At 36.6% G+C, this 24,050-nt stretch overlaps 2 protein-coding genes across 4 annotated transcripts in view; one reads left to right on the top strand and one right to left on the bottom strand.

Moving 5' to 3' along the window:
* Positions 1-24,050, top strand: part of LOC121725846 (leucine-rich repeat and calponin homology domain-containing protein) — an 81,279-nt gene that overhangs the window by 5,593 nt on the left and 51,636 nt on the right. For all 3 annotated transcript variants that reach the window (XM_042112995.1, XM_042112977.1, XM_042112969.1), the window contains exon 2: positions 18,740-18,884. In XM_042112995.1, the coding sequence (XP_041968929.1) occupies positions 18,740-18,884 (145 nt within the window). The remainder of the gene's footprint in view (positions 1-18,739; positions 18,885-24,050) is intronic.
* On the bottom strand, positions 19,207-20,736 carry LOC121725902. The gene is made up of 2 exons (XM_042113078.1): positions 20,485-20,736; positions 19,207-19,767 (listed from the first exon to the last, which is right to left on the bottom strand). The coding sequence occupies exons 1-2, from the start codon at positions 20,678-20,680 to the stop codon at positions 19,250-19,252; spliced, it is 714 nt and encodes a 237-aa protein (XP_041969012.1). The 5' UTR covers positions 20,681-20,736; the 3' UTR covers positions 19,207-19,249.

Below are 24,050 nucleotides of genomic sequence, written 5' to 3'. Positions count from 1 at the left end.
GAATAAACGCGACTGTGTCATTGCGTTCTCTTATGTCCGCACTCAGAGGGATATTGATTGTCCGTAAGTCCGTAATTTAATAAACATATCAACATAAGCTCCACGCATTTTCTGTCAAACAGCTATTAAATTAAATAAGTTATTGTTTAATGTCTCTGAGAGACCCGTCCGTTACTACTTACTACCATTGCAGTGTACGCTTGCAAAGTGCACTGCATTACCTACATTATGGTGGCTATATTGATATAGGAATGGCGACAGGTGCACATGGCGTGCTCGTTCGAGCGTTATCGCTCCGGATATAGGGGTGACCCCCTGCTGTTGATTATACCTGTAGGCTGTACATAGGTAGATGCATTGCAAACTCCGGGAAACGCCTCAAGGACGATCTACCTGACGGCCAACGGGTGGGTACTTGAAAACAAATAACCAGACAAACCTTAACTTGAGGGAAACCCTAGCGCGCAATACGATTTACCAATTTTCTATCTTAAATAATATGAATTGGGTAATTACTAGATTTGGTAATAAAGTAATAGTAGTAAAGCATAAGTAGTAAAGGAAGAAAGTAGAAACATGACGCCAAATAATCACATGGAAGAAAATATGACTATTAGGGCCTTCAGCTAGCAGAGGCCTAAAATCCAATGTCGGGTTACTTTTTAGCTTAAATTAACTAACTGTGAAGCTCACAAGAACTGAAAAAAGCCTTATGAGCATTGCATCACTATCACTAAAATTAATTATTCCTGTCAGATTTTAATAGTTTATTCTTGCCCACATTCAAGCACTAATTTATGACGTTATAAAAGTTTTAATATCTGGAAAACAAAGAACACACAAGATACAGTATAATCGTACGGTTTGTTTGTACACGGGCCACAGCTATTGCCGTGTGTGGGCTTCATCTTGGAGTAGATAAACAAACGAAAGAACGAATGGCATCTCCTTCAACGAATTATCATAATCTTATTAGTTTGTTTGAACAGAAGAGTGTTTGTTTTGAATTATTATGGTGCGTCTTATCTTAGCACTTGAAAATTGAAATAAAGTATCTGTTTACTTGAAATATTATATAGGGGTGGTTCTACAAAAATTGGGTAACTTTTAGGGATATTTTGTTTACTGTAGTTGATACTTGATACCCTACTTGGTACCTATAGGCTATAGGTACCAAGTAGGGTATCAACTGTTTTGTTTTAGACATAAACGGAAGTCTGAAAGTAATATAGGTACGTTGTTCAAATATACTAAAAATACGTCTAAACTCTACCATTTCTTTTTACATGGTAAATGCATTACGCATCCCCGGCGGATTGGGGACATCGGCCGGGGTATGTGGGACTCCGAGGAACTACCCACTAAAACCTGCTGCTCCTGCATGGTGCTCCACTCACCGCTTAGGCAAAGTTACGGGCACGATCAACCCACCGCAACACCTCTAAACCTCTACACCTCTACCATACGGCATACTCATTAAAACATGACATTCGGTGGCCCCACGATGATATTATGCGATAACATGCTCATCCTATTATTGAAAAACTCTACCAAAGTCCAGGCCCTAAACTCTCTCCATAATATTATGACAGTACGTAGGCTGTGACATAGAAATACCAGCCGTGATAACGCATCCCCATGTAGTTTATCTCTACTCTCTACGTGACACGGCGCAGGTATCCGGAAACCTGTTTTTTGTGTGGGCGCATAGTGTTGCACTCACTGTTTGAAGATGTGCGTTAAATATCAGTTAACAGTTGCACACACTTTGAAGTGCAATGCACGAAAGATTGATAGTATGCTATTAAAATTACACCACATACTGTAAAGAAGAAAGTATTAAGCAAGGTTAAGTAATCTCTCCCAAAACTTTTTGTGGGGCATTTATGGATAAAATAGTAACTTGAAATTACTTACCAAGAAGTTAGTAATTCTAATTTCTAAAGGAAATTTAAAATTTCTTTACAGTAATAAAGGATAGTTTTTTTTAAATTATGACATATACTGCTATATCTATACTAATATTATAATTCTGCCGAGTTTGTTAGTTTGTTTGTTTGTTTGTTTGAACGCGCTAATCTCAGGAACTACTGGTCCGATTTGAAAAATTATTTCAGTGTTAGATAGCCCATTTATCGAGGAAGGCTATAGGCTATATTTTATCACGCTAAGACTAATAGAAACCAAGAAATAGAGGAAAGTGTGGAAAAAACGGGGGGAAATTATTTAAAAGGGCTTATTTGAACGCGCTAATCTCAGGAACTACTGGTCCGATTTGAAAAATTCTTTCAGTGTTAGATAGCCTATTTATCGAGGAAGGTTTGAAGGTTTTGAGATGAAATTACATGTCCTGACTGACTGACTGACTGATTCATCATCGCTGAGCAAAAACTGTAAAAGTTACAACCACGAAATTTGGTGAGTAGGGTTGTTTTATTAAGTAGACACCCACTAAGGAAGGAATTTTGAAAATTTTACCCCGAAAGGGGTGAAATAAGAGTTGAAAGTTTTAATGAAAGTCCGTCATTTCTTGAGTTAGAAACATGAAACTTTATTTTTGGGTTACTGATTAAAAATGAATGGATACGTATTTAAGTGTTTTTGGAAATTCTACCCCCAAGGGGGTGAAATTGGGGTTGAAAGTTTGAATGAAACTCCGTTATTTCTTGAGTTAGAAACATGAAATTTTATGTTTGGGTTACTGGTTAAAAATGATTGGATACGTGTTTAAGCGCTTCTGGTAATTCTACCCCAAGGGGGTGAAATTGGGGTAGAAAGTTTCAATGAAAGTCCGTCATTTCTTGAGTTAGAAACATGAAAGTTTATTGACGTTTGCGTTTGACGTTTGCTTAAATAGGGTCCGTTTTTACCCTTTGTATAAGGAACCACAAAAACAAAAAGGAGAAAACTATCCATCTTTGTTATTATACTATGTTAACGCGGATGAAGTCGCGGGCAACAGCTAGTAATACAATATATAGCAGTATTATCTCATAAAAGAACTTACGGGAGTAAACGTTCTCAGATGGGTTATTTTTTAACTCAATTTAAAAGCAACAACTACTGCTAGTACAATGCAACCACCCATACTTAACTACGTCATACGTGCTCTATTAAAAATGTTCCGACTCCTGAGCCCTGAACTACCATAACTAGGTTTAATCAAGAATGCACAACCTACATCCTCGCTAATGATGTGGATCAACTCTTCCGACCGTTTTGAATTATATAGGTCTTTGTGGTGCTCGGCCTCCGTTTATTTTTAATAACGATTCAAGGCTCGAGCGGTGGCTAAATTACACCCTTTTAAACTTCCATTTCACCGCTTCATCAGGTTACGAAGCCCGCAAAGGTTGACCCCAGAATAGATCGTTTTATGGTCGTGTACGCAAACGTATCACGACTCCATAGTTTTGGCGAGGCTGGCTTTACAATGAGCGTCCGCGTCATTCTTATTCCGGCCGTACTTTGTATGCATGGTCGGAATATAAATGACGATTACCTGCCCAATGATGATGATGGTATAACGCTGGTAATGCTCCTCGAGCTCGTCCGTTTTTAATTCGGTCGGTTAGTGGCGACATTGGAATTAATTTGTATGCAAGTTTAGAGAGCTTCCTTCGTGTCGCGCCGTGGTTGAATCGTTTTGCCCTCTTAAATTAACATGCGAAAAGGAGAATTGGTTGTGATTATTCCACGAAACAGACGACGCGCGACGGAAAGAAAAGGGTACATGCGAAAGGCGTCAGTCGCATGGAGATTGTTTATAAGGCATTAAGTTGATGAATTGACGTAGCATAATGAAGAAATGGTAAATTAATAGCCAATTAATGCTTTGATTTATCAAGTGATAAAGAATTTATTAAATGCTAATGCAATTATAGAAGTGCTTGTGAGATGGCATCGTGAGAATGCTTTGATTAAAGGAATTAGATTAAATGATACGTGTAAGCGAATGAACGCTTCCATAGATACGTAGCTCGCATAAACAAATCACACATGCAGTCTATGTTTATTCTCTGATACTCTTAGAGTAGACGCGTCACTGAGATTAAACTATGTATCAAGTTACTTAATCAAAAATGCGAGCCAAATAGCTTCTACATAATGTGGTATGTGTACAATATCAATAAAGTTCAATTTTACTTGATTCCTGTCTAACATTAATCAAGGAATAGAAGGGTTCAAAAATAATACAAGTGCTCAAAAATACCACTATTTGATCCGTACGTACTAATAATGAAAACAATGATATAAACGTTATAAAATATTACAACTCTTACGTTACCTACTTGATTATAATAATTAAAGTAACCGGTTTCACTAGTTTCATCATAACGCATCCCATTAACGTGGTATAAGTGTTGCATAAGTGGTCCTTATGCTGGCCCTTTTGTTCACAACTGACCCACATTGCGCTTAGCTGGAGACTTAACGGATCTGAAATAGGGTTACTAGTTTGAAATACTTGGCATATCCAATATACTTTAATCCTTTGACATCAATTAGTAATTGATGTCAAAGGATTAAAGATTTGGATTACCAAGGACTGTTTCCAACTAATACGTGTTAATATTATTTTCCTTCTATTGATCATATTTTAATAACATATCTAGTAACTTCTTATTTTTTACGCAACTGGAAGATTTTTGATGATCCGGAAGAAGAAAATTAACGAGATCCATAACTATTTGCTATAGTCGATTTCACGACTTCAGAGAAAGGAAGTAAGAACAATAGATATTTCGCACATAATGGGAAATATCGCAAAAAATCTGAGCCCTGAGATCTGAATCTGAGAGTTTATTAAGTATTAAGTTTCAAGAAAAGTTGTGTTGCAATTTGTTTTGGGTGTGTTTTAAAAGGTCTTGCTAAACCAAACGAGTTGAACTTTACTGGTTTTGTTAACTAAGATTAGGCAATACGTTAGAAATGAAAACTCGAAACCGTTATAACGTGTACTTAAGAGAGTATCAGAAGAGCCAAAGAAGAAGCGCAAGAAAATGATTATTTAGTATTAAATGAGAAAAACTGCATGAGATGATTCATTTGTTCGTGTGCAATGTGAATGTCGGAAGATTTCGACTTAACAGATGGCAAGGATGAAGATTGAAGATGTTGCAATTTCGGCTATCTGCCGACTGTCACACAAGCTGAGCATTTTTTTTGAAAATATATCCCAGGGGTGTAATTAAGATCCTTGTGAAGGTATCTTATTTTTTAATGCAAATCCAAATTGGATGAAATAAGTGTGACTAATCTAACTATTTCATAATTCATTCTTTGATTTAGCGGAAGAAAATCTTATTTTTTAATGCAAATCCAAATTGGATGAAATAATTGTGACTAATCTAGCTATTTCATTATTGATTCATTTCATTTAGCGGAGGAAACAACAATAATTAAAGATTCCATTAACTAAATACACAACATTACATCTCCTTTTGATGGGTTTGTTGAATTTAAAGTAACATCAATAAAATAACCCACTTTCCAACTGTTGAGAAACTTCCTTAATTTGTATTTCGTTTTTAGAAACCAGAAATGTACGTCCCTAATTCGGGACCATTTTTCCGGCGCTACCGTTGTCAGTTTCCGTAACGAAATGAAATGTAACATTTGACCTAAATCTTGAATACCTTTTCGTCACTGAAACAAATTAGTTGTCACAGAAACTAGAAAAGTGGCAAGTGTACGGTATTCCAAAATGAGAAATAACACACCTTTTAAACGTTTTCATGAAGAATTTAAAGGACTGACCTTGCTGATGTTGATGTTCATTGGGCTGATTGAAGTGAAACCAATAAATAATTTAAGCTCTAATAAACTACCGTAATCGTGGCAGGTATGTATTTGAACCGCGCCGCCTAAAGTATTCCAGCTCGAGTAGGTCCTCATAAATACAGTGACTTCGCCCACGCGTTCGATACTGTTAGAAACTGGAATACAAATTCAAGACTTAATTGTACATTACTAAATTATAAGCCTTATTCTGATTAATCCAGACTTATATTGCGCTATTAAGTATTGAACCTTGTGGGATTTTGGGGCGTAATGATGCCTTTGGCTAACAAAGCAGTATGGGCACGAAATACGATGTCGTCAGACAAGTTTGAAACGGGTTTTTAATTTGGATTAGACCTAGTTGCACTATGGTTTTGAGCAGAAAGTTGAACAGCTTATGAAACTGTGGTTTAAGTTTAAGAAACTGTGCTACGAGTTTAAGTGGATATCATAATTTATAATATAACTGAACTAACTGTGAAGCGCTTAGCAGTACCTAGTTATTTATCCAAAATATTAATTATAATTTTGCTTAAAAGCGCGTCACGATAGTGATAAATGATAACTATGTTTTGCTTATTGAATCTTGTTAAAACAAAGGCGGTGAGTTATGATCCAACAGAAGATTTAACAGCCATAACTGTACACATACTGGATTGTGTCGTTTGAACTTTGAGTTTGGGTGCATTGCGCAAATTGGTTCGTGAATGTAACATTTACCAACCTATTCTTGCATATCAATGAGTGATGAAAAGTTAAAAGTACATTCATACCAGTCTTTTTGTGAAATTCTTAACATGTTATTGATTGAAGTAAAAGGGCTTTTGCCTGTGATTGAGGAAATTGGACTCTCGGTAGAGAAACACTCTTCTTGAAATAAAATTGTATTATTTCCGAGGGTGGATGAGACTATAACGTGAACAAGTTATGTAGAGAACCAAGCTGCCAAATATTTATCAGAGTTGTACTTAACTTTAGCTTGAAACTTTTTCGCAAACTATCTAGATATTTAAAATGAAATAGGCTTTTAATATGCAGAGCTTTTGTTGCATTAGGATGTTGGCTACGGACGTGGAACGGAACTGCGTTTCCTTTATTTTCCACTTGGTCGACTCCGACGCAACCCCCTGCGAAGCTCTCCATTGTTCTGGCGCAACGAAGCTTTGCAGAGCTTAAAGTTAAATATGATAACTTTTATCTACGTGAGAGCGTTTGCTCTAGACTCTAATGTAGAGTCGGAATGGTGCGTCAAAACTATGTGGGTCCTCACCGCCCTTTTAAGTTATTCTTCAAGGCGTACTTACTTTAAGCGATCATAGATAATTTACTTCGGATAAAATCATTTGTAAAAACGTCTTTGAACTTTACCTTCAAGATAAGTAAACAAACCATGTTCAAATATTTTAATATCATTTAAATCATCTTCAATGTCATAGCGACCTGACATAACTAAATATTTATTTCAAACATCTCTCGGTCGGAAGATGTTTCCTGTAATATAACTGTTGGCAGCACTCTGTTGATACAAATGTCCGTCTTGTTGATGCCAAGAAAGTTCATTTCTCCTGCTCCAATACAAAGTTTACAGAACTTACGCGTTGTATTGTTATTGCATTGTCAATATAAGTAGGTAGGTAGGTAATTTAATTCCTGTAGGCTTTACTGCAGCAGCCTTATGATGACAAGCATGGAAGTGGTTTCCGCCTACGGATATATCTAGACAAGGTAAGAGATTAATTAAAGAAATCATATCGTCATAATTTGTCGGTATTTCTATATTCAATGGCTATGCATACTTACAGCAATATAATTGTTAGTACTTGGTAGTCGGTACATACTGTACACACAATAAATAAAGAGCAAGAATGACGCAAGTTACGTTTATCGATCAAATATTGTTTGTTCCAGTTTCTTATCAACTGAATAAATAGTCAATTTTTCGTGCAGGCTTTGGTTAATTCAATCAAGTACCTTGTTATAAAGTTATTCAACCTAACTCTCCTGTAATCTCATTAAAAGTTTAACGAGTTTCACATCTGTCGAAAGTTCTATTCATAGCAGACTGCAGCGTCAAATATTTATCAGAATTCAGAAAACTGTATGAACTGTTTCATCCCAACCAAAGCTTTTGTAGCTAGATGTTGTAGGGTTTTTGTAACCTTGCAATAAAATCAATATTGTGTTTTGGATGCAAACTCACTGGAATTGAATTGAAAATTGAAAAAAATTTACTTACTGGAATGAAAAAATAAATTGAATTAAGCGTTCGTGTTGACGCTAAACCTTTTCAATATTAGCTGCGTAGCTTTAGGCTATACGTAGATAATTCATATATTTCATGGATGATTCAATAGGGTTTTGCTTCAGAACGACATTACTAACCATATTATTAAAAGTAATATTTCTTGGGCAAAACTTAATCATATTTTACTCTGCCTTATAAGTCATATTAAGTAGTAAATATGATTTTTAATACTTCATTGTGATTTGTGCTGGCTATGTTTAAATCAAAATCAATGTTTTTAAATAGCAAAGATATATATTCCGCATAAAATATTACTTTATTTTAGCTCCATTTCTTTAGTTCATACACAGATGTAATAAGCTTTAAAAATAGATGTGTCATGTGCTCTCATCGATATAACCGATGCGCGACTTCCTCCGCGTTCACGAAGACGCGTGCCATAATCTTCACGCACGTGCTACATCAATAAACAAAACGACAACACAAATATTATGACGAGTTTGTCACACTCAAGTACTATCTTCCGTTTATCAATCAAGGAAGTCCTTTTAAGCTGGGCTCAATAACGGCGTTTTGAATCTGTAACATTATGGTTCTGATGCTTAAACCTCTTCGTGTCAAAGTGCAGCAATCAAATTCTTATAACCTCAAGTATACATCAATTAATTAAAACTAGATGTAATTAAAAGGCTAGAAATCAATAAACTCCGATTCAAAACGGCAGATCGTGTCGGGTTGGATAGGCTCCTCGTCGTATTTATCAAAATGTGTCGCGTCACCTGGGTGCTTGAACTTCGGGATATACGGCGCCGGCATACGACAGTTTAATACGGCTTCCCAATCGAGCCCCCTGAACCATCTGTGATTTTTGTAATCCATCACACCGTTCTTCATCACGCCGAAACGCTTAGTGATGTCAATCTGAAGAGTATTCCTTATCAAATCCCTTAAATCCAAAGTGAAACAAGATGGACATTTGTATCTTGCGGCTACGATCTTCTCGTACGTCTTCATAGGCTCGTTCGCGTAAAACGGAGGATATCCAGCGTTCATTTCGAACAAAAGTACTCCAAAAGACCACCAATCCACCGAAAACCCGTAACCCTTGCTTAAAATTAATTCGGGTGCCAAATACTCCGGCGTACCGCATAGAGTCCACGTCCTCCCGTGTAACACTTTACAAAATCCAAAATCCGTTATTTTCAGATACCCATTCTTACTAATTAGAATGTTTTCTGGCTTCAGGTCACGATAAACTAAATTACAGAAGTGCAAGTACTCTAATGCCAGAATCACCTGACTGGCGTAGAACTTCGCTAGCGGCTCATCGAATTTCCCTAATCTACGTAAATGCGAAAACATTTCACCACCCGGTACGAACTCCATTATAAAGTAAATGTAACTATTATCCTTCAGACTCATTTCCATTGAAACTGTAAATGGAAACCGTATGGCTTCTAAAATGCGTTTTTCGTACAGCGTATGCTCCACTTGTTTCATCTTTACAATTTTTTCCTTCTCTAAAACTTTCATTGCGTAGTATTTGGAGGACTCTTTGTGAAGCATCAAAATCACCCTTCCGAATGCACCCGTTCCCAGCGTTTTTACTCGCTGCAGTTCCTCATACGATATGTTTGATTTGCTTTTGCCACACCACCGTTCATCAAATTCTTCCTTAAGCTGCTTCAAATATTTGGTATACCGCTGCTGCTGCTGTTCAGTATAACCATCGCGTTTTTCTGACGTCGAAGCAACATCATGCAGCTCTTTTGAGCCCATTTTACAATACTGCGAATTATCTAAATTATGTTTGACAGTCGAAGCCTATTAGATTTTTTATGATCACTGCCCTCGTAATATTCAGTTTTATTGGCAAAGTCTCGTTTATTGTAGGTTTGTAGTTAACTTGGGGTAAACAGGGTGAGTCGGAACAGCTGAGGGGAGGCGAATTGAATCAGCTGTGCTGGGGGTGACACCGTGGCGGGCGTTTGTCGTCCCGACTTATGTATTGATTTGGGCACATGTGAAAGTGCCGTACCGGCGAAAATATTTTGGCCTTCCGATAAAAAAGTAGAAAACCTGGATATTTACAATGATACAAATTGGGAAGAAAGAAAGTATCGGATAGACAAAAGTTGAAACACTAGAAAAGGTAAATTGACAACAATACAAATGTGAATCCCCGTGTGTACGAGGATAACGCAGATAATAATATACTTAGTAAGTAATGCGTAGCTTACTTCGCGTTTTCCTGTTTTTCTATTTACAATGACTGTTTTAGGTTTATATCTAAGGTCTATTAACTAGTTTGATATTATTAATAATACAGGAGTAGGTAACCTATATACTATGTTTTATACTTATATAGATGTATGTTTTGAAATATTTTGCACGTGTCATCTTATATGAATGCCTGATTTAATCGTACTAAAGAAAGAGGTTCGGCTCACTTGCATTGAAAGTCACGAGATAAGAATCTTGATAGAATTCCACCCATATTCATTGTTTCATTAAAATCGTCCTCATTACTTAATGTTCATCATCAATAACATAGGTACCTATATCATCAGTACAGTAGCCTTGTTCTGGTGTCGAGTGTCGACTGTCGTGATTACTCATAATGTGTAATACAGTAACATGAGCCTATTTCCATATTTGTCGGTGCTTAAAATCTATTAACGGTACATTGTACAATAGACTACATTGATCCGCCAAATGAAGTACTTCTAATCCTACTAATATTTTAAAAATTAAAAGGATGGTAATTAAACAATATTAATTCTACTTTAGACGATTTCAGCCTAATTATTTTGCATTCGAATTGCGAATGCCTTAAATTCGAAATATTGTGCAGCGCACAAGGCATAATGTGCACGAGACAAGCCAAAGATCGTGGAGGATCAAATGAGCAAGACAGGCGGCAGTCTCGTCTGGGCTTTGTCTTCCAAATTCCAATTTGATTTATGTTCTAACTTCTACCGACAATAATAGAAGACATGAGTGGATGGCGTGGGACATTTTGTAATATATAAAGACAATTACTCACTTTTTCCCTTATAATTTGAAAAATTCTTGTAACTTACCTACTTTATCATCTGGCTAATATATCTGGCTATGAATAAAGTCGTCAATTATGCAAGAAACTAACATTTTCAAATTGCTACCTTCCCACTAAATCCACTGTTGTCTTCAATTCCAAGTAAAGTTTTGGCTAAAATTAAACACGTCGTTTGATTAATCGCGTCCCGAGGTCTACAGTATTTATACCTCACGTACTCGGTCCAATAGAAATCTTAACTGCCTATGTGTGTCAAGAGTAATAAAATATGCCATTATTTTCCGTTACAGTACAGTTAGAACGTATCAAGGAGAGTACAGCGATAATAATGCTAGTTGAATACATTGATGATAGTGTGTACATTGTTGGAATTCTTGATCTTGGAACATCTGCAGATTAGAATAATGACACATCGTGAGTAATATAACATTCTTATAATATAGTCTCCGATGCGCCTAAATTCGTTTAGCGCGCGGGAACTGTACATTTACTGCAACCAAAACTTCCCGTCTAATTCTAGAAAGTCTTCATACCCATTTAAATCGGTTCAGCCTGAAGGTATGAAGAGGTAACAGACAGGCAGCCAAAAAATAGCATTTATAATATTAGTAAGGATAATACTTGCAGTAAGAATAAAAACATTAACCTCTATTAACCTATTTGGTAAAAGATTACTTGTTATGAATCACGAGAAGCCTTTTTTGTCTTCTATTGTTTTATAATGGCTGTTAATAGCCGTGAGATAACATTCAGATCGCTTCACTTTATTTCCTCCCCCATCCACGCATTAAAGGTTTCACTTCTGTTTCTGTTTTTTTACGCTTTTAACGTTGTATGTTTGGTATGTAAAAACTATGGGTTTGAATGTTCAGGTTGGATAGTTTTCAGTCTGATATTTGAAACTAGACGTGCAGTTGGCAAACATGCAAGTTACTCTGTGAAATAGATAGGGCCGGCTTGTGTTGCGACACAAAAGTCTTCAAATATGACTCTCAGCGTCGGCCATTCAACTCTTATAATATGTATCCATGATCAGTCACATCTGAGCCACTAACTACCAAATTACACCGTTTCATTGTAATCGCAAGTAAATGTAAATTTCATGATTCGATCAAAGCTTGTTGATCATCCAGTCTTACGAACTTTAATTTCCTTTGACCTTTTGCCTAAGCGTCTAGTAGTTTACATTGATTACACGCCATTGTCAATTCGATCGGCGATTTTGCGTTCATTCGTAAATTATGTGCGGTCAAGGTTGCGGAGGCCGGCGGACTTGGCTCGGCGTCAGCTGCACTATGACATCACTGTTAGACAAACTACACTGATTTAATTTACCACACTATGTACGCCAAGGCCCAAGATTATGGGCTTCTATAGCTTTTTATGTGTATATTTTATATGTATGTATTAGCTTTACTTGTAATTAAAATATAGTATATACTAGATGTCCCGCGCGGCTTCGCCCGCGTAAATTAGGAATTTTACAGAAACAGAAAAATAAAAAATAGCTTATGTCCCTACTCCCTTCTCCACTCTATATCTGTGCCAAATATTGCCATAAAAATTGCTCCAGTAGTTCGTAATTTCTAATACTTCCCCCGTTTTTCCCACATTTTCCTGCGTTTCTTCGGTCGTATTAGTCTTAGCGTGATAATATATAGCCTATAGTCTTACTCGATAAATGAGCTATCTAACACTGAAATAAGTTTTTAAATCGGACCTGTAGTTCCTGAGATTAACGCATTCAAGCAAACATACTCTTCAGGTTTATAATATTAGGTAGGTATAGATTTTTTTTAATTATCGCTTGACAAACTCGAGTCTCGATCTAAAAGACTGAAAAGTACCAATAACAGGGTCATTATAAGCTCATAAGTCATAAGTCATAACCATGGGACAATGCATGGTATAATATTATGGTAGTGATGATGATGATGATGAATGTAATTTGCATAGTAGCATATGCTTTCCGTTCTTAAAACAACGCCGAAACTCCCAAACTTGTATCTATAAAGAATCAGGAGTTCTCTCAGCACCTTCCGAACCACGGTATACCAGGTATACCTCGGTGCAAAATCTTACTTGGTGGTAGCATATGCTTAGAATACTTTTCACGAAACCGAAGTCACCACATCTTTCCCTATAAATTTTGAGTTGTTCCCTCGATTACTTATGGATCCTTCATCAGATCACCACTTTTGTGAATATAATACCAAATTAGGATGATACCCTATATACCAAAAGAAAAATTTTGAAAATCGGTTAACAAACGGCGGAGTAATCGTGGAACATAAGAAAACGAACATAACACCTCTCCCATTTTGAAAGTCGGTTAAAATTGTAGCCTATGTGTTATTCTGATGTATAAGCTATATTATTGTAAAGGAAATTACAATCCGTTCAGTAGTTTTTGCGTGAAAGAGTAACAAACATCCATACATCCACACATACATACATCCAAACAAACTTTCACCTTTGTAATATTAGTAGGAAGTAGGATGTATGTAAGAAACTTGGAATCTTAAATTGACCCACTTCCCGGGAGGTCTTCGATTTGGATGAAATTTTGCACACGCTCTGAGTTCTGATGACAATACATGACTAGCTAAGAAACGTCGTTACAAATCGAATATGGCGGCCTCCGAAGATGTCGGACAGGCTATTTGAAATGCACCCCATGAAATGGCCGTATCAAATGTAAGGGTTTGCTGTCAGGAATACGAAAAAAAGTCATATGACTGAAATCCAACATGGCGGACACCAAATATGGCGGATTGTCTTACTGCGTGCCAAAAGCGTGTTTTTAGTTTTTTTTAGCTCAATTCAACTTAAAGTACGAAAAACTAGTGAGCAGTTGGAACTGCTGGTACTAAATACTTACCTTGTTAGCTTTCCTTTAGTAGAATAATTGTAACAAGTTCTTGATTAATGTGGAATTTATTTGGACCAGTTTAGTCAACGATTCGAATACATGCAGTATTAGATAATACGTTAGAAACTTAGAACTGAGACAGTAGACACGTGCCCAAGAACGGTTATTTTCGAGGACACCACGCAAAAACTTGCCGGCCGTGTTGCGATAATCCTTGAACAGGTTATTTGCTTCGCAACTATTGCGTGATACTATGATAGCCTAGACGCTATGCGTATTCAAGACGCTCAGGAATAAATCGACGATAAAAAATAGACCAAACCGTTTAATAAGACGTAGAATATGGAAGAATAATGTCTGGATTACTTCGAAGACCGTGCTGTTACAGAAGTAGTAATTACAATGTTTAGTAAACATCGCCTGAATCAACGGAGGTAGTATTGTAGCCTATGGATAATTAAATTTTACAGCCCATAACCCCATACAGTTTAGTGGAATAGTGCTTAGGACTTGACATTTACCGCGCGGAACCAACTGCACGAGTGAAATTGTGAAATCGTAATGCGCCTTGAACATAGCGATCGCTTAGCCTTTCTACGAGGCAAAGGGTAATTCATGTGCTGCACGGAAGCGCCGCTCTTTAAATTTTAAATCCTCTATAAAGACCCAGGTGTGTCCTGCAGCTTTATTGCGAATGGAATTTCGACTAGCGAGATGCAAAGTGTAACGCATAGGTCCAATGAAACGAGGTCTATTTAAAATGACGGCTAATGCAGAGTTAGGGACAGTCGTGACTCGTGCCCCATTTTATACTTTACAATTTACATCGATCCAACTGCTTGACATACTTCCCAGTTCACGCCATCTCTTGTATTTCCTATTCCAGCCATTTAAAAGAACCATTACGTAGTGGACATCAATCAGTGTGTTTCTTATTCCTTATTTTTAATAATAATTCAATTTTAACATTTATTATTCATTAGTGTTTATAAGTGGGTTGACAACACAGGAACACAACAGGGAAAAATATCAAAGTTGTCGTTTGGAAAGGCAGAATAAAAGGAAAAGAGGAAGGGATGAACAATGAAAGTTTACAAACATTGGAATAATGTTTCCATAAAAGGGTGGGCGCTGTCCCGTGCGACTTTAAACATTTTTACATTTATGGACAAATGAAAGCTCTCCCTAAAAGGGCATCAGCTTTTATAAAAAGCGTGTGAACAAAGATAAAGCTCAATTACGTCACTTGAGACATATTATTAGATCGTAATTTAATATTTTCATTTTCAAATTTTTTAATTTTTCTGTAATTTGAAAATGATAGTTATTGAAAATGTGCCAACTTTCGCTGTAACCTTATTTCGTGTAAACTTATCGTTCACATTGACTGTAAACATCCCGTTTTAGTGTGTACGGTTAGGTAATAGTCGCTAATTGAAAGGCACAAAACATAAAACCGTTATCGTATGGTTGAATGAACAGTGACGCTATCTATGTATGGTACACTGTTAAGTACTTCGGCGTTTCATTTGTACCAATTACTCGAGCCGGTTCTACAAAAGCTCGTTCCCTTTGTTCCTTAAGTTGGTTTCTACTTGCTAGTTGTTGTTGAGTATTTTAAATTCGAGTTAAAGAGCAGACATTTTCTGTTTGAACTCCTAAGCTATATCCCAAGCATAAAAAAAAACCTTATTCTTATAAAATCCTGGCTTGACTCACAAGAAGATTATTATTAGGATGAGCTCACGACAAGAGTCATGGCCATAGGCTGTTAAACTAATCACTATACCTACTGTTCAAGTATTTGTAGTGATGATGATAAAAACTGTTTGTCCGTTATAAAAATAACCACCTTTTTGTCTCTTCAAAACACGCTCAATTTGCAAAGCTTGTGGCAGTTTTATAATTTTGTTTTAATCTATATCTAGTTGTGTGTTAAAAACTGATATACCTAATATACCGAAGTCCGAACTAGATCGAGTAACCTTTAAAAGGCGATCAAGTGTTCATTGTCATCGCGTGTCCTTTACTCCCCCTTTGACCCTTTGTAAAAATAATATCTTGACGAGAATAGCGTGGGCTTACTAAAGTGGATCAATATTATGATGGACCACTAACAGATGGGGAAGAAAAAATTTATTGTGAAGAAAAAATCTTGTTTGAAAGGTATTCATAATAATTTAGGAAGTCTACTTATATTAGAACATAATTTAGAAGCAGCAAAATTTTCTTAGAATGTGATCACTGATTAGTGACACTAATGTTACTTGAATATAAAAAATAAATACATAATATATGCAACATACGAAATAAACGTACCCGTTTAATTTCTACCACTTAATTAGTAGACGCCTGACTGCTTTAATACTCGAATAAGTTACCTGTTCAATATTATCTATCCTAGCTTGTTTGACGTTAATTGCAGGTCTAGTCTGAAGTATTTTAATCTAAAGTTGACCGTTTGCGGTGTTTGTAGCGACTAGCGAGTAACGAGTCGAGCTCTCCAGCTTGCGTTACATCATCCACTGCAGTATTAGCGAGCGATACTTCATCGATATCTCCGGCTTCTGCTATGCATGAGGTGCTTCGATCGCGTTTACCTCTGTCGCTCGATTTCTGTTTATATGTGGATGATTTTCTTTTCCTATCGTATAATTTTGCTCTAACGTTTTATAATTAAGTATGTAAGAGTGTATAGTGTATCGACTTGTGTAGGCGGTACAACTTATGATAACTGTCAAAAGGAGCATTATTTATATAGACGCTATCAGTGATGATAATGAAAATGAGGTTAAGCTGATACGCACTCTGTTTATAATTCGGTGAATTAATTGGGCATAATTCATAAACAAATTGGAGCGACGACGTTTGGATAGTTATTGATAGGCGAGTAATAGGCATATCAAAAGGTCGCTCTGTAGTCTGTGTCAGTCCCATAAACTCATGTGAGTCACGCCTATCAAGTGAGTAGTGATGTATTGTTATGACAGTTGATATTAAACAGTGAGATAAATCGTGAGATAACTTTATTATTTGATTAAATATGAAACTAATCTTATTAAATTGCACCATGCATAATTTGAATATTCACGTTGCCAATTGATACACAATTTATTACTATCATTGAGTCAATTTCTCTAGCAGATTTCATAAGAATGGTAAACAAGTGAAAGTTATACCAATGTAATATTGTATATTATTGTTAAGTAAAAGTGTAATCCAAGAAGCCTCGCCAATCTGCCACTGCAAACTGCGATACTATTAAATTTCAAAACGTAATACATTTAGCTAGCTAGTAGGAAGCTTAGGTAGGTTCAAGCAGCTTCCTCTACTATATGCAAACATCTTTCAAGAGCTACGTTACTCTTCTAAATTGATACATCCTTATAACCGTATCTATCATAATAAAGATAAAAAAAGTTGTTTCTGTTTTCTAACTGATTGTTTTAAAATCAATACTTTTCAATATTGGTGAATTTTACTGTGGATTAATTCAATCAGTTGTTTTTGCCCATTCCTCTTCAATCATGTTTTGTTCTTTTGAGATTTTATTGAGAGATTTTATATATATTTATTAATCTTCATTGTTTATGAGTTATGACATTCTATAGAATTTTTTTTTCTTACGTTATCAAACAAGCAACGCCTATTGTCACTGCACTAAAAAACCTTTTACGACATCTCTACATTAGTGAGATTACAAAAAAGTAGGTCGCTTAGATGAATGAATAACTAATACTTATATAAATTATGCAGTAGCACGCGATTTTGTTTCATTTACTCTGGAATTTTCTTTCAAATATTTTTGTTCGTTGTGCGATGAACAGATAAACGTTTTAAGGCCGTCGCAATTTCTCGGTGAAACTTTTTATCTTGCGGAAGGGGTATTTTTGTATTGCTCTATATTACATTTCCAATTACGACGAGATATTGTCAAACAGCTACCGCCATTAATCAAGGCGTATTCTCTAAAATGTATGCAATTAGAGAAACTATGTGTAATTTATAGCTCAGAAGCTTCTAAACTATCTGGACTGACTAGTTTCTTGACATTGGAACATGTGGTGCAGGATTCCACCGTACGACGCTGAGTATCCTCGCCTTGACTATTTTTAAATTATACGTTTGCATTAGTTACATGTTCATAAATCAGATTTATTGTATCTATAAAGTTTCAACTTTCGTCTCAAAAGCGTTTTGTTGCGACCATTAATTTGCCTCTTCGAAAGTAAAAGCTGTGAATCTAAATAGATGTTCAGAAATAGATTCTCTTACGTCTTCGTTGTTATTTGTAGTAGTAAATTTAATGAAATGCATTTCCCCATCAGGGTACGAGGCGAACATGACGTATCGGTAAACATTGTAATGTTATAGTTAATTACACTTTATGTTTACACGGGAGAAGTTTATAAACTCGGCAACCGAGTGTGCTCTAATAGCAGGCATTAAGAAATCCCAGCTGCAACTTGAGTAATATACGTAATATAATCTCACCACAACAAACTCTTAGGCGAGCCGGTGCCAACGAACCCTTAACTAGTTTTCATAATAATATCCTGCGTTTGTAAAGCTTCCTGAGCATTACGCATTATGTAAGCTATAATCTTTCTTACAATGCCTCGAGTTGTCTTCTTTTGCAATATAAAATTCTCTTGTCATGGTGCTTTTAAAATATCACCTCCGAAACGGCTCGACCGATTTACATTCAATTTTGTTGACGACGCTAAGAAAATAACCATTATTATAATCTATGTTAAGACAGTTTTTCTCTTTGTTTCAGATCTCTCAAAAAACAGATTTAGTGAATTGCCCGAGGAAGTGACCACATATATTTATTTAGAAAAGTTATTAGTCTCACAGAACATAATTAGAAGTATACCGGAGACCGTGGGTGGCCTGCAGTCTCTGACGTACTTAGATCTAAGGTAAGTGTTTTAATCTCTATAATATTATACAGTATCTCTTTAAAATTTTATTCAATAAGTTATAGACATAAGAGAACTGCTTTGGGCATCTATTAATTGAACTACTAAATATGGTACTAATTAGGGAAAGCATTATGTTTTTTTGTAAAATTGTCGGCATTTAAAACAATTTAAATTATTCAGTTTAATATTTGATGGTGGAAGATATACTTATTTCATAAGTGTGATATATGTTTGATAAAATAATAATAAAACTAGAGACTGAGTTTTAATTGGATTTATATCCTAGAACTTAAACCTTACAAATAACCACCAAAAGTATAATATTATAATTTATAACCTACGTGTTTTTAACCTAATTATTATTATAATTGAGCATTCTTCAAAACTTGCATCATGTCCATTTTAACATTTAACCGACTTCTCTCGGGAACGTTCTTCAAATGTGGCAGAAGTGACAGCAGGAACATCTTCTCAGGGTCGTCGGGTTCGTACCTCATCGGCTGCGACTCGACGTTGGCGAACGCGAAGGACTCTTCCCCGTACGGATTGATGTTCGCCATAGGCTGCGCATCTACTGTTTCGACGTGGTCGCTAGCTACGCACCCGCTAGTGTCCATTCCGTCGTCGTCGTTGTCAGATTCCCTGTACAGTTTTATTTTTGCCTTCGCTCGAAAACCTACTTTGGGTTTTTTGTCCTCGTCAGATTCGCTCGAGTTTCCGCCGGTTCCATTGGGTACTTTGCCACCTCTGTGCTGAACGCACTTCGCCAAGAATCGCAATCGTTCGGAATGCGCGTACGGATGTTTCCATTTCTCCGGGTTGGCGGCGTATTTTATGTATGAATCTCTGTAACCCTTCCATTTCTTCTGAATATGCAGTTCTGAAACAATAAAATTTTGCAAATATTATACATAACTATATCACACGAAATCGTTAAAATATACATGTTTAGGAAGTACATCCGTACTAATATTATAAATGCAAAAGTGTGTCTGTAATCTGTATGTCTATCTGTCTGTACCCTGTAACCTCTTCACGCTTAAAGCGATTTTGATGATTTGGTATGGAGACAGTTTGAGTCCCGAGAAAGGAAATAGGATACTTTTTTCTCGGAAAATGTACGGTTCCCGCGCGACAAACTTATTTCTGCGCAACGGAGTTGCGGACGTCCTCTAGATTACTGGAGACAGTTTAATATGCTGTAATAAATGCACCAGCACCGACAACAAAACCGTCGTCTGTAAATTGTGAGTGATAGAAATTATCATTGCGGAACTAGCGATCGTAAAATATAAGTCGCGCGAAACCTCCGCGCTGTGTGTACTACAAAGACAAACAATATGACAATTAATGGCAAGTAATGACATTGACATTTGAAATCCGTTATCCGATTTTCGACTCTATTGAAAGAGCGTCGAGTCGTGGTCGAGTCCTAATTACCCGGAGTGATTGACGCGACATTATCGCAACTGTGGAGTTTCGGCGCGTATAGTCGTTAGTCGCAATCCGCAACTTCCCGTTTTACTATAATATTATTATCTTCGATGTTGCTGACCCTACATCGCTGTTACTAAATGAACGCCACTGGCCACCTCACCTAGTTCTCGAATCTCGCTCTTCGTCAGTTGCGCGTCGCCAATCAGTTCAGTAATGATATCTTGCCACAGTTTGACGCGGACTTTCAATGGTCTGTAATCCTTGTGGTCCGGGTCCCAAAGGCCCGGGCGTTTCTTCACCGCTTCTATCAACTTCTCCGGATCATATTCAAAGAAGTGACTTGCTGTTTCCGCCATTATGGCACTCGAAGCGCGCGAATAAACGGCGCGAACACAATACGCGCGAACGGTGGGCGCCGGGCGACTGACGCGCGGGGGGACGCGTTCGGCTCGCTTCGCATGCGGCAAAATGGCCGCGCGGTTGTACTGTAGGCTCACCACGTTAGCTAGGAACGTAGGACATGCTTCACAAAATTAACGAAAACAATGCTCAAGCTCTTTGGGCCTTTTTAAATGGCACGGCCACAGCTCACAGCCCAGAAAAATAACAAATTATTGCACATACCTACATATTTTTATTTTTAAGTCACAACTCACAATCTACACATAATATTATAAAACAAAGTCGCTTTTTTCCCTCATGTCCCTTTGTTCCCTTTAATCTTTGAAACTACATAACGGATTTTGATGATTCTTTAGATGTTAGATAGCCCATTTATCGAGGAAGGATATAGGCTATATTTTATCACGTTAAGACTAATTGGAGCGAAGAAATGGAGGAAAATGTGGAAAAAACGGGGAAAATGATTTGAAAGGGCTAACTTGAACGCGCTAATCTTAGGAACTACTGGCCCGATTTGAAAAATTCTTTCAGTGTTAGCCCATTTATTGAGGAAGGTTATAGGCTATAGTTTATAACGCTAAGACTAATAGAAGAGTGTGGAAATAATGAGGGAAATTTTTATGTTATTTGGCACCGATAAGAAGTAGACCATGTGAAGGATCATAGTAGGCTATCGATTTAATCATTTTTTTCATCGGCTATATATTTTATACCCGTGCGACGCCGGGGCGGGTCGCTAGTATAATATATATTATTATATACATTTTCGGAAATTGTTTTCTTTCAAGTGTGTCCCGTGTGTCCTCTTACTAACTAATTACTTAAGACTAAAACGGGGCATTTCCCCTTGCTTTTAAGTTTAACCCATCAATTCCCAAGCGGCACCCGGCTGTCGCATACCAATTGAAAATCTATTGTTTCTGCGATCCCTACCATCGAGGTATTGCCATGCATAATATTATTCTTGCATGTTTTATGATCCAGATAAATTAATAAAATTTTCTAGATTACCATTTCCCTTAAATACAATAACAACATAAAGGGCAAAGAACTAAAAAGTAAATTAATAAATTATACTAAATATTATCCGTCGTCTAAAAAAAGACTGTGCACCCTACAAAAGCGTCTAGGTATCGAACGGGTCGCGCGGCGAACGGGAGGGACGCGCGGTATGCCCGCGCCGCGCTCTACTCGCACTCCCGACCACAAGCCACAGGCCACAGCTCAAATGCAGCAGTTGTGTCGCGCGTTGAGCCAGACACGATATTAATATTATGATATTTTACCCCACTCGGTAAAGTAGGTACTAAATAATGTGAGATCTTAAATTAGATTAGATTTAACTTGGCCAGTTTCCATTAGTTACATCAGTCATTTTATAAAGTAATTGAACATTTTAATTCTGATAAAAACTGGGCAAGTTAAATCTAATCTACTTTATGATCTCATATTATTTAAACAACAGAAATTGTTACAGTTATTCAATAAAGCAAAGAAATAGATTTTAAGGACCCTGAGCCATGTAAGGCCACTCTAACGGGAAAATGATTGTTATAAGTTTATTAACTAAATAAATTAAGAAAACAAATTATCAAGTAATGCTCTGTTTAATAAGGTATCATGTTATAAATCTCTTTTTAACCTAGCTTCAATAGCCATTTAATAAACTTAAGTTTTGTAAAGCTCTTCCAAATGGCCTTGCAAGGAACACAGCTCCAAACAAGGCCAATATTATACATCAGTCGTTTAACTTGAAAATAGAGTTACAAGTATTTATTTATTTGCTTTTACTAAAACGACATTATAATTTCTTTCAATTAAGCAACACATTAAATGTTCAACATATTTGTATCATTTAAAAAAACTATAACAAACATTGCTTGAACATCATCTTTTAACTAAGAGTACATTAATGGAAATTCTTAAAAAATAGTATTAATGAGTATCACATTGACATCTTATAACTAATTACCAATGCGTTTTATAATGCAATCAATTTTTTTTAAATCTGAAATGGCCTTCTTATGGGCCCGTTCTTAATAAGGCCAAAATGTTCAATATGCGTGTATAAGTTTAATAATCTTAATAAGTAAAGATGTTATAAAAAACAGTATTATTTTAATTCTTACGGTACGCATATTTTATAACTAATACTAACTGTTTATATGTTAATGATTTTTAGATGTTCCTTGTAAAGTTCATGTTCCCTAGCAAGGCCAACTATCAAATCTTTGGTTGGGCCTTATAAGGAACCACCGGCCTTCCTAGGAACATTACCAATATTTTAACTTAAATCAAGGCATTAGTAGATTTTCTTTTATTAGTACTATACATATATACCTATACGACAATGCTCTGTAATTAAATTTGAGATAGATATAGGTTATGTAGCTAAAAAATAAAGTTTTTCAGGGTGCGGAAATTACAATTGTAACCTCGACAACCAAAGTCTACAAACAGTGAGATCTCACTGCCACAATTGCGGCGCGATCGAGTTGCCGCCCCGTTTATGGCCATAAGTTTGATGGATCTAAGTGTGTAATAGAAAGAATATGTGCTAACATGACGATAACTACGAATCTTTAACAGTTGGCCTTCAAAGGAACATGGCCTTACATGGCTCAGGGTCCTTATTATTTGTTCATAATGTTATTTGGTTCCTATATTATTTCGATTTTCCATAGAACTTGGCACTCATTTAGATCTCCATTATTTTTACGGCGAAGTCCTTAGACAAGCATAATGTTTGTATTGAACTTGGCTCTCCTTTTTTACATTTATGCTTTTGGTGGGTTATCATTACTTTGTAAAGAAAAAAATCCTAGCAAGTTTAGACGCCTCAGACGTGAACGCGATATGATAATGCAGCGGTTAGTGGGTCGCCGTGAACATCGGGTTCAACGACCGGAGATGTCACGGTCCCTCCCCCCCCCCCCCCCCCCCCCTCCCTCAGTCCCGCGGTAACAAACAGACAGACGTGTAAACAGGTGCATGTGCGTTTTTGTTGCGGGTCACAGTTATGATTACCATGTAGGTACTAGGTTCATCATGGAGTGGGAACGGTGGAACCGTGGAACTACAATCTACATAACGTTTCTTGAACGAGCTCGTTTGTACTACACACACTGGCAAAATTAGAGGAACATAGGTAAAAAGGGCCACAACTTGAACTCAAGTGGGTCGGGCTGAGTGAAATCCTTTTTTATAGTTTCTAAGCTCATTTAAGAAATAAAATATTGAACAAAACTGGCAAGTTGACAGGTTTTTATAGCAATTATGCCCTAATAAGTGTTTTTCGATGACTGACGTTGTAAGTGTTCATGA

This window comes from Aricia agestis, chromosome 1, assembly GCF_905147365.1.
Source record: "Aricia agestis chromosome 1, ilAriAges1.1, whole genome shotgun sequence".
Lineage (NCBI taxonomy): Eukaryota > Metazoa > Arthropoda > Insecta > Lepidoptera > Lycaenidae > Aricia > Aricia agestis.
Note: the sequence above shows the minus strand (reverse complement) of the source record. Positions and strands in the feature narration are given on the sequence as shown.

What these genes read in the sequence shown, in the direction of transcription:
- LOC121725902 (XM_042113078.1), bottom strand. Translation starts at nt 20,680, where the DNA reads ATGGCGGAAACAGCAAGTCACTTCTTTGAATATGATCCGGAGAAGTTG. An exon ending in GAGCGAGATTCGAGAACTAG is followed by an intron (nt 19,768 to 20,484) that starts GTGAGGTGGCCA and finishes TTATTGTTTCAG; the next exon opens with AACTGCATATTCAGAAGAAA.